General features: G+C 37.2%; 1 protein-coding gene across 5 annotated transcripts in view; it reads left to right on the forward strand.

Annotated features, from left to right (window-relative positions):
- Positions 1-18,135, forward strand: part of LOC140683684 (uncharacterized) — a 545,997-nt gene that overhangs the window by 381,953 nt on the left and 145,909 nt on the right. For all 5 annotated transcript variants that reach the window (XR_012054984.1, XR_012054985.1, XR_012054986.1 and 2 more), the window contains exon 8: positions 14,914-15,023. Coding sequence is in view for 1 of the 5 variants with exons in the window: in XM_072926705.1 (XP_072782806.1) it covers positions 14,914-14,991 (78 nt within the window). In the remaining 4 variants the exon portion in view is untranslated. The remainder of the gene's footprint in view (positions 1-14,913; positions 15,024-18,135) is intronic.

An 18,135-nucleotide genomic window follows, 5' to 3' on the forward strand; every position in this document is an offset into this window, starting at 1 on the left:
TTTCAAAATAAGTGCTTTGTTCCTATCCTACAATAGAAAATGTTTGTGTCAAAATACATGTGAAATGAGAAAAATCTTTGACATGAAAACTAAATTTTAAAGATGATTCACCACTTGAAATTTTGGCAGTTTGGACTTACTACGTCTACTATCATAACTGACCTCCATGAGGCCTTATGGTATGTCCAGCTGCAAGGAGTTGTAATTTCAATATAAACCTGAAAACAGATGACCATCAGTGAAGAGAATTTTGTAGACTGCTTGGGAAATCTATCATACTCTTCCTGGAGTCTGAAAAAATCAGCCTGGAGTTGATGTAAGCTACTGGCCCCTTCAACAAAGAGGATCAAATCAAAACATGTTGTTTAAAGTAATTTCATTCTGCTTAGCCATAGTACTGGCTGCTGTTCTTGAGGAGTTCCTCTTTATAAGCATCAGTTTCCTAAACTCTAAGTGTTTAATCAGAATTCAAATGAAATATATCCACAGTAAATCATGGCACACCATGCTTTTTGAGTGTGAGTATTTACAGACTACATGATGTAGTTCTGCTACTGAAGGCTCAACAGACTTTGATAACTTCTTCCCATTTCTCCATGTTGCCATGATCCCATGGCATTCTCATGAGAAAAAATTATTTTGCTTCAGTTCAGCAGTGTTTGTGCACAGCCCTAACTGTTGCTTTCATATTCTGAATATAAAACTGTTCTGATGGATATATTTATGCTTTATGAAACCAAAATGTCAGTGGCCTTTGGTCCAAGTAATAAAATCAGCTCTTACACAGAAACAAGCAGTACTATTAAGATTTTAAACATCATCGTAAACTATCATGAGTCACTCAGTGCATCATCTTCAGGTGCAAGATCTTTTGGTCTGTTCTACCCAACATCCATCAATCAAAGTTTATAGGCTCACAAATTGCTTAGCCAACACTAAGTAGTAATATTTTGGCCATATCCATACTTTATATAAAATCCATAGAGAAAATTCAAGGTAAATGCCTGGTGTTTGATGTGATTTGCTTTCTTAATCTATCAGCAAAATTGATGTATTTCCCTCTTTGTTGGAGTACTCACTTCTTGGATGTAGAGGTGTTACAGGTGCATCCATATCTTCTGCGAAGGCTTTTCTGTTGTTATGTCTCACTCTCACATGAAGATCACAACTGAATCTAAATGTATGACATACTAGTTTTGCTTCTTTTGCTTCATGAGTTTTGTACATTTCAAATTTAGCAATTTTTTCTTTTCACACTGTGCACTGGAATAGTATAGTGATTTATCTTGATGGCAAGAGTTACAGGAAAGGCACATAAAAATGAATTTTCTACCCTCATTGGCCACTGTAGTCTCAAGTTAGCATTTTTACACAAGCAAGAAATTTCTGAAAAAAACCCAAAAACCAAAACCAAACTTTGTCCTATGTATGGACATATGGACTGAAAACTTGAATTTCATATTACAATCATTATAAGGATTCAGGTTCTGAATTTATTAAGAAACACACAAGGTCAAGAGCAATGCATCAAAAGAGATGTCCCTACCATGCTTATGGTCGAGGTTCAGGGAAAGGAAAGTTGTTGCTGTAATGATGTGATTACTATCATGTCAAATGTACCAAACAGGATATTGTCACAAACTATTTCTTTGTAGTTCCTATTTCAATATTCCACATTCTGTAATATCTTGCAATATAATTTTAGTTTCATTTCATTCATCAGATGTATTTGTTGCTTTCTTTCGCAAAAACTCCCCCAGATATGTATTGCTCTGTGGTTTAGTAGGTTAACAAAGAATCAGCACAGTTCATAAAGAATCATCCCAGCACTGTCATACAATTCATACACCATCAGTTACTTGCATAGGCAGAGTGAGCAATGCTGTTTAATAAGCTGCTCTGAGATAAAATACCTTTAAATTTGCTAATAAATGTGATCACTTGCCAAACACAGGGTATTTCAAACTCTTCCTTTCAAATCTCCAGCCCAAGACTGTCTCATCTTTTAAGGATAACCAAATAGTTAAAATGGCACTTGGAATAATAAATGCTTAGATAAAGCAAGCATAGGATAATATTTTTATTCTTAAAAAGTCATTTTATGTCTGTCTGCCTCAGATTTAAAAAACAGTAATTTGCTCTATTAAGACTGGTGTAAATAGACCTCTACATTGCTGTTGGCTGTGTTGCAATTAAATGACCCACTCTTTCTCTTAAAATTATCTTGTTGCCAAGTAGTCCACTTTTTTACCTTGGATTCCCAAACTAGCTTTTCATTAGATACTTAGGTCTGGTAAGACATTATCAATAGGCACTGGTCTCCATGCTGAGAGAAAAGCGTAAAACTGGGAAAGACTCTCAGCAATCCATAACAGCAATGAAAATTCTGAGGCATGCAGCTATAAAAGGAGTAAGACCGTTCTGCAGTGAAGGTAATCTCTAACCTCTCCTAAAATAATCACATTTAAAAAGTGTAAGTGGTGACATTGTGGTTTCTAGTGTTAATATATTGGGAATATTTATTTAAAAGTGGAGGAAAGTAGATGTATGAAAAGGTAGATGATTTTTGATTTGTGATTCATCAAAAAAATATTTTGAAAGAAAGGAAAAGGAAAATCAATTTTATTTTTTAGAAATCTCTTAAAAATTATAATCTAAACATGAAGTCAGATGCTAGTCTTTGAAAAAATGTTTAGGACTTCTTAAAATGTTTCTTTTGTGCCCTATGGGTCAGCATAAGTTAGATTAGTTCAGAATAAAGTGGCAGGAAACTATGACTGTAGTTCTAATGTTCCTCCTGAGCTCAGCCAGCAGGGAAAAATAAAATGCTTATATCTAGAATGTGTTTAATCATCTGCTTGAGATTATATTGTGGTTCAGCAAAAGGACTGGTAAATTTGAAGGTAGAAGGCAACATTGGGTCATCTAGTTTGGTCTTCTGGCTAAATAATTATTTTGCTGGATATCAACAGTGAAAATACAGTTGAAAATTTCAAAATCTTCCTAGAGAACCAAAGAGTGCCTTCCTTATCTTGATGGGATATATAGTGGAGATATGTTTTCAAGACTGATATATCTTGAAAATCTTTCAGTTAATAACTTCTGAATTTGCACAATTTCAAGCACATTAAAAATCCCTCAGTTTTCAAGCATTTCAGACTTTAATTTAGTTAAATATTAGAAATAATTGGAATTTAAAGCTGAATGGCATGCTAACAAATACGTTGTCATTTATGTTTTCCTGAAAAGAAATATACTTAGTGAAAAGAACAGACAGCCAAAATAGTTCTCCATTTCTTAGGGTATACAAAATGTAGAAACCAAATATTTTACTAGGGATCCCTATGTGCAAATGAGGCTATTTATAACATATTTCATAAATGCTAATTTCCTTTGTAAGTCTCTCAGACTGATTAAGCACTGACTTTGAAGGGACTTATTGTATGCTTAACTTAATTACATCCACAAATATTTGCAAAATCCAAGGAAGAGGTTTTCCCTGATTTTATTAGCAAAGGCAGCAGGATCTAACCCATTGTTAACTTTACTTAGTAAAACTACATATATTTTTTCTTTGTTTTCTTTATATTTTACCAATAGATAATGGCTAATAAGATAAAACTTTACTGTGGAGAAAATTACCCATTTAATAGATAAGACTGGAAATATTACAAGAAACACTGCTGTGATTTTTGGCCATTCTATCCGTGTATCAAATGAGTTAATTCTATCACAACTAATATAAATATGCACAAATTGTGTGCTTTAGAAACAGTATTGACTCTTTGGTAGAATCTCTATTTTAAAAATCACTAACACTTTTTATTGTTTTTAAAGTGTGTAAATATCAACTTTGCAAATCATATCCTTAGGAAGGTCTCAGACTGTAAAGATTACAAACACCTTTGCATTTGCTTTGAAAGGTCAGTGCATGTAGGTACCTTGTGTTAACAAAAGTGTCTGTCACTCAAACATTGCCCATGCTTTTGAAAGCTATTCTCGAAGTAGAAAAGGTAGAATTTTTTTAATTTTCTCTTCTCTCTCTTTTATTTGTTTGTTTGTTTTCTTTGATTTTTTTCCTCTAGTTTTTATCTTCTCTTTGTCTTGCCCTCTTTTGTATTCGTATTTTGGAAAACAAAATAGTGTTTGATTGTTGACTTGGTATTCAGTAATAACTTCATTTAAATGTAGGGTTCACCACTCAGATTAGTTTTATTCCTGTTCATATAAACATAGGCTATTGATAAAGACATAGCTAGACCTAAACCATTCCCAGTACTACAAGACCAGACACTGATTGGGACATGAGTAGTGTGTGTGTTGATTTGAGCAGCAGGGGAGATGGTGATTGATGATCACTGGACTCTCCAGGAGCTATCGCTGCACTGGAAATAATAGTGAAATATTTTTTGAGATAAAGAGATAATCACCATAGTGGGAAAAAAAAAAAAAAGAAAAAGAGAAAGCAAAAGAAAGTGAAAACAGTCATAAATAACTTTCAATTTAATAAAGAAAAACCTGTTCAGCAAAAGACTTTGTTTCTGGATTACATCCTCTGGATGTGAAGCAAAGGTAAGTGATCTTTTGGCTAAAATGAGTATTTATTCTTTTTCTATTGGCCATTGGACAGTCACAACACCTTCATAACCTGTAGATATTTGCTCTTAATTCTTCTTCTAGAGGGTCTAGAGGCAGTGTTTGAGAAAAGTTTTAAGTAGGTGGATAATAGCAACACGTCATAGTCAAAATATTTTTTTCAGAAATCAACAGGTATGAAAGCAAAAAAATAATTGCTCCCAGTCCTCAGTCTCTGCATTTCTCTCTCCTTTTTCACAAAAAAAAAAAAAAAAAAAAAAAAAGTGGAGCTGGAACATTTTTGACATTTTTGTTGCTCTGTGATACCATGGACCTCATTTATGCAGGGATGCAGGGCGGACTGAACTGAACTACTGCCCAAACACTTTTCTTTCCTGAAAAAGATGGTCCTGGAGTATTTAATCTTAATTTTTACAGGTCCTGTATAGGAAGATCTTCATGTGAACTCATAAGTTAGGAGTGTTTTCAATTTCCATCCTTTCATTGATATCAGGCCAGAGAAAAAGAGAAAGCACTGACAGCATGTCTTAAACAAATGGTTCAGTAACTCTTTCATGTCTTTCCTGCTGTCTCCTGAAGGTCTTTGAGTCCATTGTCATGACAGAGCAAAAGGAATAAAACCACTAAAAATCCAACAGTTCTCATGTCCTTTCATTTGAAAGTAACATGACTGGAGTATAAAAATTAAAAACATCACCAAGAAACTAATGAAGTTGTTGGTCTTTCTTTGACCCCCAGTTAGACCTGAAGTGTTTAGGGAATCCTCAAAACCAGATTAGAAAGAACAGGGGTAGAACAGATATGCAGCCATGGTGCAGCAGCACCAAAGAGCCTTTAGCTGTGTGGTGCCTCAGCCCCCCAGTCCTCCCAACAGAAGAGGGAAGAGAATCAGATGAGCAAAAGCAAAAAACCTCATGACTTAACATAGTTTAATAAGCAAAGAAAGAAGAAAAACAATCATTAAAAAACTATGCAAAAGCAATCACTTGCCACCTCCCACAAATACACTGATGTCCAGCCCGGCACTGTGCAGTTGTTAGCTCTCTAGACTGTCCCTCCACCCACTTTTTATAGCTGAGCATGACACTATAAAGTGTCCCTTTGGAGCACATCATAAACACCACTCTAGTTGCAAATCCAGAACACAGCGCCATAAGGGTCCCTCTGATGAAAATTAACTCCCTCCTAATTCAGCATATCAGAGCAAAAAGTTCAGATGAAAAAGGTCAATAACAAAGTGGTTAAAAAGAAATGAAAAAGCATATAACCTTACATCTTTTATGCACGAGTACTAACATTCTTCTAAAATCAGACCAAACTTTGCTTTCTTTTCCAGAATTGTTGAAACAATTTTTCTTTCTGAATACCTGCAGGAACCATAGTCACTGCTATGGCAGCCACCTATACCTTCTAAGACTTAAAATCAGACTTGAAGTTGCTAAATATTGCCCTGTAACTTGATTGCAGGTATTAACCCTAAGAGGCATTTACTTATCAAAGCCCATAGCGAACTCAGGGAGATTACAGGACTAACCTTGGTAATGGTGTGTGTCACAAAGTTTCAGAATGACCTTGCTACTGCTGTCTTGGCTATTGTGAGCTCAAGCTTTTCTTTCTTTGTCAGTCTGTTGGACTTCTGAAACTTTTTCTCCTAAAATATTCCTCAGTGCCCTGCGCTGTCAGGTGCTACACCCAATGATGTGCTCATCTTGTGCTCTAATCCCTGGACTTAATATACTGGTTACCTAGTCCATGCTGCAAAGATGCCTTTTTTGAAAAACACTCCTCTTTCCCACACTGTGAGTCTGCAGTTGTTGGTGATGTCTTTCTGTGAAACCCTTCCTTAAAACAGAAAGGGTGAAAGTAACTTTTGTTTTAAACTTTTAACAAACAAATTTTAAAAGCCTGATAATTATTGTGGGTCTCAACTTTTCTTATCCTACCTTATCTCACTTTAGCTTTTTGGGTTTTGCACAGAAATTGATTTGTCCAGTGAGGAGCTAAAAAATATTCAACAAATTGCTTTCACTGAAAATCAATTTGCTACAGCATTTTCTTCTTCTAAAAATGTAATTTGAGGAGAAAACATTTCATTTTTAAAAAAGAAACAGCTCTAATTGTGACTTTGGAAGAACACCAAACAATATATGGAGGCAGACTTCTCGGATTATATGTGCTCACTCGGTGAGCACATATAATCCGAGAAACTGCCAAACTGGTGACACTGCATACCTCCTCTTTTCTCAAAGCTACCTGTTCTAATAGATTTCCTCAGAAGGTCTCTCACTCTTCCTCCCTACCTGTGTAGAAGTTGACACAGGCTTCTCATACTGAGAATTAACAGGCTGTGCTGAAAGAATTGAGTCTGCACAACTTTCTTGGTGTTCTAATGCAGATTCCTATACTTGCTAATAGCTTGGGTCAACAGATGAGCCCCGTGTTCCTGTGCAGGGGCATAGATCGTACTATCCTGATACAAATGTCAGATATATTACCAGGCTGTTAGTTCCTTGGCCAGAGTCTCAGGGAAAATAAATAAGGCAGTGACCTAAGCTATTGTTTATGAGTCAGGTCTTCATCATGTAGTGGATATTATTGTACATGAGAAATAACAGCACAAGCAGCAAAATCCCAAAATTTTGCAGTGTGGTTGCATTTACCACATGGTGTGTTAAAAATATAATGAAAATATATTATGTTACGAGATATAAAGTAATGTCAAATAGAGGAAAATGCAAGCAGGCTCCTGACTGAATAAATCAGGGAGAATACGCAAGGCAATAAATTCCAGTCAGTTTCCTCGCTATGTGGGCAAAAGGGGATTAAACAAGACAGTGGTTTAAATTTATAGTAGCTCTTATTTATGAGTCAGGCCTCAATCATGTATCAGAGACACCAAGCCTATAATAATGGCACAAGCAAAACAGAGCCGGCTCTGGGAGGGCAGATGCCTTCAGGACAAGGAAGTGTGCTATGATACAGAAATCAAAAATGAAGGTAGAGAGGCAGGAGATCTGAACAAAACCTTCACCTTATTTCCCTGATATGGAGGGCAGTAATGCCAAGATTTTAGTCTTCTGTTGCATAGCTTCCTTACCTCTACCTCTCTGAGTTCCTCCCCTTCCCCATTGCCACATTTTTTATTTTCTTCATATAGTGTGAATCAGGAAAAAGCCAGAAGGGCTTTCTGTCGAGTCCAGAGCGTACGGGGAGCTGGAGTTGCTCCTTTTTCAGCTGTTTCACCAGAACAGCTCACTTTCTCCCCATCCTCTACATACTTGTGACAATCTTATATAATTGAGCAAAGCATACAAAAAAAATTGCCTGTCATTTGCTTGTATAAAAAAGGGATACACATGTAAAGCAGCAATGTCTCACAAAAAAGGTGGGATGATAGTAGCTACCAAATTAAACATGAGCTTGCTTTGTGATCTGAGATGAAAAATCCACTACAATTTTTGGCGGTGTATGCAGAGTCATCATATCAGATTGGCAACACACTTCTCTCTGCAAGCCACTGAGTGAGCTCCAGCCACTTTGGTACAAGGGAGATGTCAAAACAAACTGGTGGGAATTTGAAGCGGAACACTCCTTTCCCCTCTCCTCCCTTCACGCCTACCCGCCTCCGAACATCTGACGAGGCTGGAAGAACTGCTACATCCGGAGCCTTTTAAATATAGAACTTGTGAATGATTTGTACTGATTCATATATGCATCACTGACATGGTGCTGGCAGCAGCATAGCGATGAGTGCAGCATAAAATCTATGTGAAAGAGAAGAGGATATAACTTTTTGTTTATGTCAGTCAGACTTTGGTTCAGTAGATACTGGTTGGTTAAACTGATTTTATATGTGGGACATGTAGCTGTGCTATATTAGGAGTATTTTTGCCAAAAAGTTATTGTCTAAAGAAAGAACCAGTCTTTCAAGAGTAACATGTGCTGCTGATGTGAACCAGTTTGGCATGATTTTTTTTCATTAAAGGTTTCTGAGATGCAGGCTAGAGAGTCCAGTCAGAACAGGACAGTCTTGGAATTCCTCACAATCTAATGGTTCTGCTGATTTGGGGTGTAAGAGGGCCAAGTCAATTCCTCTGCCTCTTGGTTCACCATAGTGATTTGCATTTCATCTTCCACAAGATGAAGGTGAGTGCATGGACCTGATTTCTCTGTCCTGTTGCAGACCTGTTCTGCAAAAGTAAACACAAGGTGGAGTCTCCAACTAAACAGCCTTCAGTTATGTACTGAAATGGAGGATAGACAAGTTTAACCTCTTGGGACAGTAAAAGTTAATTTATGCAGAAGTTTGCAGTTCCCCTTGAAAGAGAGCCATCCCAAAATAGCAAAGAACGGTGGCTGAGGTACACAGGACAGACAGAGAGAGAGAGATGCAAAAATTATGTGAGATGAGGTGATCTAGTTTCCTTTACAACAGACATGGGAGCTTGAGGTACTTAGGGACATTTCTCATATTCATCTTTCTTCTTACTGAAGCTTCAAAAGGCCTTAATTTTCATCCTAAATGGAAATGAAACCTTACAAATTTTCAGTATTCTTTCACAAGGGAAAATAACTACGGGAAATTGCTACCACTCTATTTAATAGAGGTATTAGAAGTTGTAACAAATATTTCAGAAAAAAAAAAATAGTGATGGGGGAAAAAAAAAAAAAGTACAGTAAATGTCTGTATATACCACTTGGGTTTCTGAGGCAATACAGTATCTTTGCTGTGCAGGCTGGACACAGGGCTGGGGACAAAGCTAAGAGTACTTTATTGATGGAGTATGAGCAAAAAGCCTCAAAATAATTTTTCTTAATTCCTTTTGTTTTGCTGAAGAGTTCACACCTCTAGAAATATATAAGCATTCTATGTTAATTCTTCAAGATTAAATACTTTTTGAGCATAATCTCAGAGGAAAGCAGGGTTTTAATTGAAAGGAGAAAGAAACAAATATTTTACATTCTGTTGCATTCCACAGAGATAGAAATGCATCATGGCCATGGTTTTTCTCAGATTATGTGTTATTTTCTAGTGCTGTTATGTGTTTTACAAGATACAATATTGATTTAATGCAGTAGTTGGTTCTCTTTTTGTGCCTTCTAGGCACTATTCATTAAACAACAACAAAAAAAAAATCCAACCCCAAAACAAAACCCTCACACTTAGCAACCAAAAAAGTGTGTGTAGGTATATATATATACCTATATGTATACCTAGATGTGTATGTATATATATGTGTATGTATGTATATGCAGTACTGACCTGTTTGTAGCATTATACACTGTGGCTTTACTCTACCAGTACAAGTGAAGTGTGAGTTGAGACAAAGAATTCTCAGAAATCTGCAAAATACCTCTCTCAAGTATCTTCAATTTATAGCTACTCTGTTAGTTGTTTGGGATTTACTAGTAAGTACTGAGAACCTGATAGAAGAAGTTACTTATATTTGTCAAAATTATGCTTCTCTGGGTACTTACCATCACATGATCTGTTCATTCCTAATGGTTTGGGGATCATATTCTTCATGATTATGACTCATCTGTTGTGAATCTTTTGAAATCCAATTTGCCTCCTTTTCATCTGTGAGGCAATAGCATAGCCCAAAAGTAAATTTTTTTTTGCACCCTTCTGAACTGGGATCTCCTTCACGACCTTTTCAAATAGCTCAAAGCTTAAAGGAGCAAAAGTAAACATATTTTTCTTACTCTTTAACTGTATTTATTTTTACATTGTCTGGTACCCTGCCTGCAGCACTGCTAGTGTTCCCAGAGCTCATGAACCTATTTACTTTCCATCCACTACTCTCTGAAGAAGGCTTTGTTCCTGTCTATCACAGTGGGAAAAAGTGTTCACAGCTTTTTGGGTCTTATCGTAGCAGTTGCAAGTAGGCAAGAAATATAAACAGGCTCAGGACATCTAGGTCTGAGGGTGGAAAAAGGTGATTCCTGAGGTAATTTTAACTTTCAGGATCAAACACTTGGATGAGACTTTGACAGAAACTGTTGAGGCAGCTGAGAAATATTGGGAAAGTTATTAAGAGATGAGCCTTAACTACCATTCTGCAGTTTGCAGAATAATTATGGGAGGTTTTACAGATTGGTTTTTTTTATCACTGTTGTTGGTTAGTCGGGTGTTTTTTTTGGGTTTTTTTTGAGACTGGAAAAGGAATAAGAGTGTTTGCAGAAAGAAAAGAGAAAGAGATTTTAAGTTCTGTAAAATACTCATTGTAACCTCTTGGGCAGTTTAAAATACATTAATTTTACTGAGTTTAGTCTTAGAAATTCAATGACGATGCTAGAATGAACTTCTGAAGTGGCCAGGGAAACCCAGGAGCAGTCTTTCCTGAGGAAAAGGGGATTACTAAGGAGACATTCTGAAGTCTGTGGGCAATCTTTGTGAGCTTCATCTGTCACAAATGTTGCATGTCTGATATCATCTTCTGTCACATTTTATTTCATTTGTTTACAAACTGGATTATTTTTTCCTCTCAAAAATATGTCCAGGGAATATCCTTCCAAGTGTTCTATCAAGCAGTTGACCTTGAAAATGGAATAACTTGCAAATGAATAGAGAATAAAATAAGACAAGAAAAGCATTTTTTAAAGTATTTTTTTTCTCTTCTTGCTCATTCAAGCCATGATGTCAGTAGGGTGAGCAAAAGAAATGGTCTGTTTCTACATTTGAAAGAACAGACTTGATCATTGAAATGAGTTTTATAAGCTTTTTTCCTAGTGAAAAAAAATATGTACCTAAAAATTGTTTACCACCTAGTGTTTTTTTATTTTGCTTGCTAAATGGAGACAGGCAGTTACCTTGAGGAAGAAGCTTTTCTTGTCTGTTTCTGCAGAGTGCAGCATCACAGGGACAGTAGCAGTTTGTAACTAAGGCATTGATATTACTTCAATGCATCCAAAAAATAGTGCTTACCTCCCTGATTTAAAGATCACACATTCTTTCATGAAGCACTATCAAAAATATCTTTTGGCCAACTTACGTAGGAAAGCCTTCTTGCCATCTTTTCCCCATTGAAAAAATTATAGCAGCAATCACACATGATTATTTACAAATTAAATGAGCACCTCCATCTTCGATGTGACAGTTTCATACCTTCTAGGTTTATTTGAAAGTACAAATGGCTTGAGCTAGTCCAGCCCCATATCCACAAAGACTTTAGGCATGACTGCAACTAACTCACATTTTCCAGAGCAGCATGAGGGCAACATCAGCCAACAGCACTTCCCTCTCATGTGACTGCTGCCACAATGGGCTAATCTGGCAGCTAGGCACGGGAAGGAGAGGAGCCTGGGAGCAGGGATGTTTTAGCCAAGGAAGGCTGCCTGGCATCATGAGAGAAGTCTACATATCTGCATCAGCAGAACAGGCTCTCTGCTTGACAACACAGTATAGTAAATCTTGATTGCAAGTGCTGTTTGAACAGGGTCAGGGTTTGCTGAAGGTAGTGTATCCACAACTAAAATTAACTCGGCTGCCTTCCCCAAGTGTCCCACATTCTCATTCTACTAGACACATTTTGACAGTCCGTGCTCAGTGTTAACTAATTTTATGCAAAGCAGCGAATTTGAAAAAATATATTCCATTTCACAAAGTTGCTAACTTATGTAGAATTCAACAGACAATTCTGTAGTTTTTGCAAGGTAATCTCAGCCAATAAAACTTTTTGTTCTGTCTATATTGATCTTTTTTGTTTGTTTGTTTGTTTGTTTCAGAGGATGAAGGCAGTTTTACAAAGAATAGGTTCTTTTCTGCACACTTTCTGTATTAGCCAGTGAAGAAGCATGCTGAAGCTGGTCTAAATTTGCTTTGTTTATATGCAGCATGTACATATTTATGTGTGCTTCGTGCATTTTTTTAATTTAAATTTCTCTCTTTTCCCCTCACTAATTCCTTTTATCATAACATGTCCTAAATGAAAGGCAAATACAATTACTCAACAACCAGCTTGTATTTCTATGGCATCTGTCTCCCTGATATCTAAGCATTATTTAAGTTTATGTTGAATTTTGTGTTCAAATTTGCCCATCCTTGCTAGAAAGAAGCATGAGGCGATTTCAAGAGCAATTTGCAAGGAGGTTTTTTCCTCCTCGGTATGAGAGCAGCAATTCCTCTGATTCACAGGTTGACAGGAGCACATCACTCTGGTGCTCAGATCAGTGCACGAGCTGCCCATCGAATAGAAGATCAAGTTTAAAGTCCTAAGGGCAAATTCTGCTGTCAGTTACACAGGTGAACATGTAACTATAAGAGCAGAATTTGGCCCCTAGTCTTGATCTTCAAGTCTCTCAGTGGGAAACTTGATTACTGTGTTTAGGACAAAGTGTACGAATGCTTTGTAAAGAGCTTGATACACACACACCATGAGACACAAGTCTCTTTTCCTGGTTACCTTTTCATAGCATTTGTGAAGTTCTTGAATTACAGCAGCTCTTAGGCTGCGTGTTGTACTATTGCATTCATTTAAAGAAGAATCATTTTCCTTGAGCTTTGATATTCAGGACAGTACATGTGGCACTGATAAAAGCTTCACTGCTATATTTTCATAAAAGCATAAGCTAGGAAAATAGACATGTGAATAAACATTCAGTGTCTATGATAATATGCAGTTAATTTTTTTCCCTCCCATTTCCTTCTCCTTTCACCAGACCTACCAAACATTGTCCCAGTTTCTTTAGAACTTGAAATGATCTAAATGATCTGGATTCCAGTATCACTTAATAATGTGTTTCTACATATCCTTCTGATGGAAGCTGGATAAAGGCAAAAATATAGGCACTCTGTTTTGTGTAATTTAAAATTTCCCTCAATGCCTTATTCTTTGAGGCCTTTTAGCTTTATATAAATGCTTGAGTGGTAATTAAGTGCTTCCTCCCAGGACATGACTTCATCCACAGGAGCAGCATTCTGATCTAACAAGTGGGACAACCCACAAGTAGAACATGCTTAGAAGCCTGTTGCAGTTTCAGTGTGGCTCTAGTATAGCGCTTCTTTTCCTGCTGCTTTTTTTTTTTTTTTTTTTTTTTTTTTTTTTCCCTTCTTCTTCCTGACATTGTGAAAGACAGGCTTTTCTTCGTGTTTTTCCCAGGGGCTCCATGAAAATAAGCCAACATTTTCTGGATTCAATGTCTCACACTGCAGTCGCCGGGAAGTGGGGGCTTTCGAGTTTTTCAGAAATGGTTTCCTTGCAGAGTGGAGACTGGCACTGGATCCAGGTTCTTCCGCAGAGGACCTCAAAACTCCACGCAGACCTTTGTTTCCCTGCCCCACCTCCTCACAGCTCTGGTCAAACGCTAGATCAGAGCGGTGTCCACCAGATGGCAGCATGCCATATCGAAAATCAGTCATTTAAATCACTATTTAGGCTTTTTTTTTTTTTTTTTTATTCCCTCCCCAAGATGCACCATTAAATTTAATAAAAACTCATGGCCCCAGAAACTCCAGATACATCAGCTGCTGACCATCCCAAGAGGAGCCAGTGGGTGGGAGAATGGCACCTTAACGTGTTGCCAGTACTTGCAGCCTCCTTTGGGGATTGCAGAGAAAATTAAAGAGCCAGTGGGGCAACTGATCCTCCTCAAGGTCTTCGAGGGGTGCCTCTGCTCTTTGAGGTTACTGCTTGGTATGTGCTTGGACACTGCAGCTATCAGGACCACATGAGTGGCTGCAGGGTGTAAGAGCTTGAAGGACTAAAAGTGCCACTGAGTGCTCCCACCCTGGGGCTTTTCCCATCACTTGGTGACCTGAGCAGCAAGCAGACCCAGTGGCATCTGGCTACAGCTGGCCTGAAGGACCTGCCCCTGGGTGCCAGGATACTGCAGATGTTAGCAGGAAGGAAAGGTCCAAGCTCCTTCTACGGCAGACAGGAGCCAGGCAGAGCTGGCAAGCCCAAAAGAGAGTTTCAGAGCAGACAAGAGGCAGGAGGAGACACTTTGTACTCAGATATACAGATATATGTGTGCAGGACAGGGAAACCACCTCTGCTAAAATTTGCCATTAACAATGCTAAGAAAATGACCACGGTGTTTCTGTAGGCTTCAACATGGCAATGATACCACCAGATCATAGATATGTTAAATCATGAGAGTGGTCATTTTCATCATGAACATTGATTCATAGTTGCATAACTAATCATGACAACTTTATTAATTGCTTATTACCAAGGGTTTTCTCTTTTATTAGAGAACAAGTGACTTCCTTCCCATGTAGTGGTGTATATTTCTCTGTGTGATAGAGATTAATGCGTGAAGCTTTGCAGGAAACTGCCTCATTGATTTTGTTGCCTTTGTATTTGTCTTCCTTAGGTGGCTTCCAGTAACACAGATACAGGGGATGCAAGGAATTTCACTGGGATATTAAATTCTGTGCTTATGGCAACTTGAGTTTTGAGCTTTACTTGGAGACCCTGAGAGCAGTATGTTCATTTTTCTCTCTTGTAATTTTCCCTTCAGTTTTATTGACTTATTAAAAAATGCATTGTTAATTCAGATCTAATAGTATGTTATGGCAAGTTATTTCAACGTGTATTCATTTTGCATAATGTATAATTACCATAATGTACTCCAGAACACTTCCTATAGCTTTTTGCAAAGCATAGTTTTGTATGCATGTTTGTAATTGAATGTACTTTTGCATGAGGCTACACAAATTTTGCTGTCATATGTCTCTGTGTGCATGTATGCATTTTACCAGCATTTTAGACATACTCAGGAAAATTTCTGTTGTTAGTGTTTAACCTTATGACTTCACTGTGTGTTGAATGAACAATTATTAGAGGACCATTTCACCCTACACATTAGTAGCGTATATTACATTCACTGAACCTAAGAAGAAACTTGACTTTAGATCCAAAAACCATCAGTAAGGAAAAGTCTGCTATCAGTACTTCTGAAAGCCTATAGCTTGGGGATAGTGTACATAAAAGAATGCAAGAGAGCTGATGGGGTACTTTTAAAAAATGTCCTGACAGAGTCAAGGTGATGGCCATTTTTAGCTGCCCTGCTATCCATCACCTCTTTCAGCCAGGCATACTCCATCATATGCAACAGCCTCATGAATTTATGCATCAAGCTGTGCAGCCAGTCGTGCCGAGGGCTCTGGTGACAAGTGAAATTGCTGTGCGCCTCATTTAGCTGTTTATTGCGCCTGAGTACGTGTTGCAGCTGTCATCTTACGATGGGATGATAGTGCTCGTTAATAGACAAGACAGGCAAATAATGATGGAGACTATAGCAAGAGATGCTCATCTGCCAATAGGCTCTCAGCAATATCACAAACATTCACAAAGTTTTCAATCAAAAACAACACTGCAAGAAAATACTGAGGCCAACATCTGGTTTTTTATTTGACTAGCGGTACAGATTAAACTTCTGAGAAACTGCAGCCCAGTCCATCATATAACTTAATTTCTGGACATTTTGCCCTTTTTTTATCTTTTTGAATGCCTTTTGAAAAGAATGATTAGTTCAAAGCTAAAAAACCCAGCATATTCTTTCCACCTTTCGTTAGTTACAACTCTGCCTGCTGTAACTAGAGTTGTTCCTCCTTCTCTGACCAGTGTGGCTGCAGTGCACCAGGAACTTTCAAGCATCCCTACAAGGTTCTGATAAAAGCTTTTCTTAATAAATTTAAGTTGCTTAATTGTGATATTGGCCATTAGTCTGCTTTTATACATGCTCCGTGGGAAAAAAAAAGAAAACAACAACAGCAACAAAAAACCAAAAACAAACAAAAATAAAACCAAAACAACCAACCAACAAAAAAATTAAAACTCCAGTGAACAAAACAAACTATTTTAGTGGCATGTACAATAATTTCAATAGAAAAAATACCACCTGGGATGCCCACACTTCTTTCTGTGAGCAGCAGATATGATGAATGGAAAATCACCTTTGTAAAATTTTCTCAGTAAAAATGATGCCATAGTCTGCCTTTTCCCTCTACATTACAATTTGTGATGTGCTGCAATTTGCAACATTTTTGTGGCTTGCAAAATTCTTTACTCAAAGTAATAACTTTATAGGCTGTAGTATGAAGTATTGATTTTCCTTCATAATTAAATCCTTCAATTAGAATGGGAGCAAAGGGTTAGTACATTTGATGTAATTAGAGAAATTATTTGTGTATGTTGGATGAAGAAACTTTATGTAAATCCTCCTGGAATTTTCTGGGGAGGGTACTTGAAAACATTTTGCAAGTGTACTTGCTAGAGACTTTACTGAATATTAATCCATGTTACTACTTAAAATAATACAAAGTATAAAATTGTGTCACTTTTGCACAAAATCATACAAAAGATGCAATAAAATGTTTTTTTGTGTAGTGGAAAATAACTGAAAATGATTTTTGCAGGAATACAATCCTACAGAAAAAAAAAATCAAAGGGAATGTATACTAGTTCTTAATCCAATAAGTATTTTCCACATGTTACTGGCACGTTTTCACAGATTATTATTGCACAATAACATTTTTTAGAAGGAAAAAAAACTGGAAAAGCAGCCACAGTTTTTAATGTAATTTATGTGTCCATTCAGTTGCTATCCCTGTAATATTGAGTACGCAAAAATGAATCTATGGGAGGTTTATGACACCTTGAAACCATATATGTCACAGGATGATCTAAAGCTGCTTTGCTAAGCGATAAACATTACCCTCATTTTACAGATGAAGATAGTGATGAAAGAGAATTTCTTTTTCCAAATCAATAGCAAATAAAATATACATGCTAGATCACTTTCTCTTGCAAAAGTCTAAGTAAGATTGTGCAAGGACTATGCAGCCAAACTAGGAGCAGCAAGCCGAGTGTAGGGCTCTTCTAAGAGTGCATGAGACACCTGACATCCCCAAAACAGCTGCACGATCTGTGAAAGCTGCTTGGAGTCCCCCTGTAGTGACTGAATAAAAGGAACCTGTGCATCCTGCTCTAATGGCATTGCAAATGAACAGACACTCTTGCAGCATCTGTTGCTCTTCTTTGGCTCCCGACAGGTACTCTAATTTTAAAGCCTGATTTTTTGCAAAACTAAAGTGAAATCAGATAATCCCATCTGTACCGTTTAACCAATATATAGCTAATGATATTTTACTAAGGAAAAGCTGAGACACAGAGGGAGGATGTGGTCTGATAGAGATCACACAAAAAGTTTGAATTAGACCTGGCTGTTTCCCACTGGTGCTTTCATTTCTATGAATAAACTCCATAGCATCTTTCAGAGTCTGGTCCCTCGCTGTGAGATGAATGAGTCATTTTTTTCCTTCACAAGGGAACATTAAAATAAATATCAAAAAAAGTGTAACACTGACTGTACACTAACCAGCCAGGTTTTTAGTTTGCTGTTTTTTGGTTTTTTTTCCTGAAACTAAGTTATCACAGGGGAAAAACTGGCATGTAATCCTGTGGCTTTGATGCCTCTCTGTATATGGGTAGACGGTCTAAAAGTGAGAAAACTTGTCATTTGAATGCTTCACTTCATGGTCTTTACACAGAGTTTGTCTGTGACTACATGTTTTGTATATGTAAATAAATA

Source organism: Taeniopygia guttata, chromosome 3 (assembly GCF_048771995.1).
Source record: "Taeniopygia guttata chromosome 3, bTaeGut7.mat, whole genome shotgun sequence".
Classification (NCBI taxonomy): Eukaryota; Metazoa; Chordata; class Aves; order Passeriformes; family Estrildidae; genus Taeniopygia; species Taeniopygia guttata.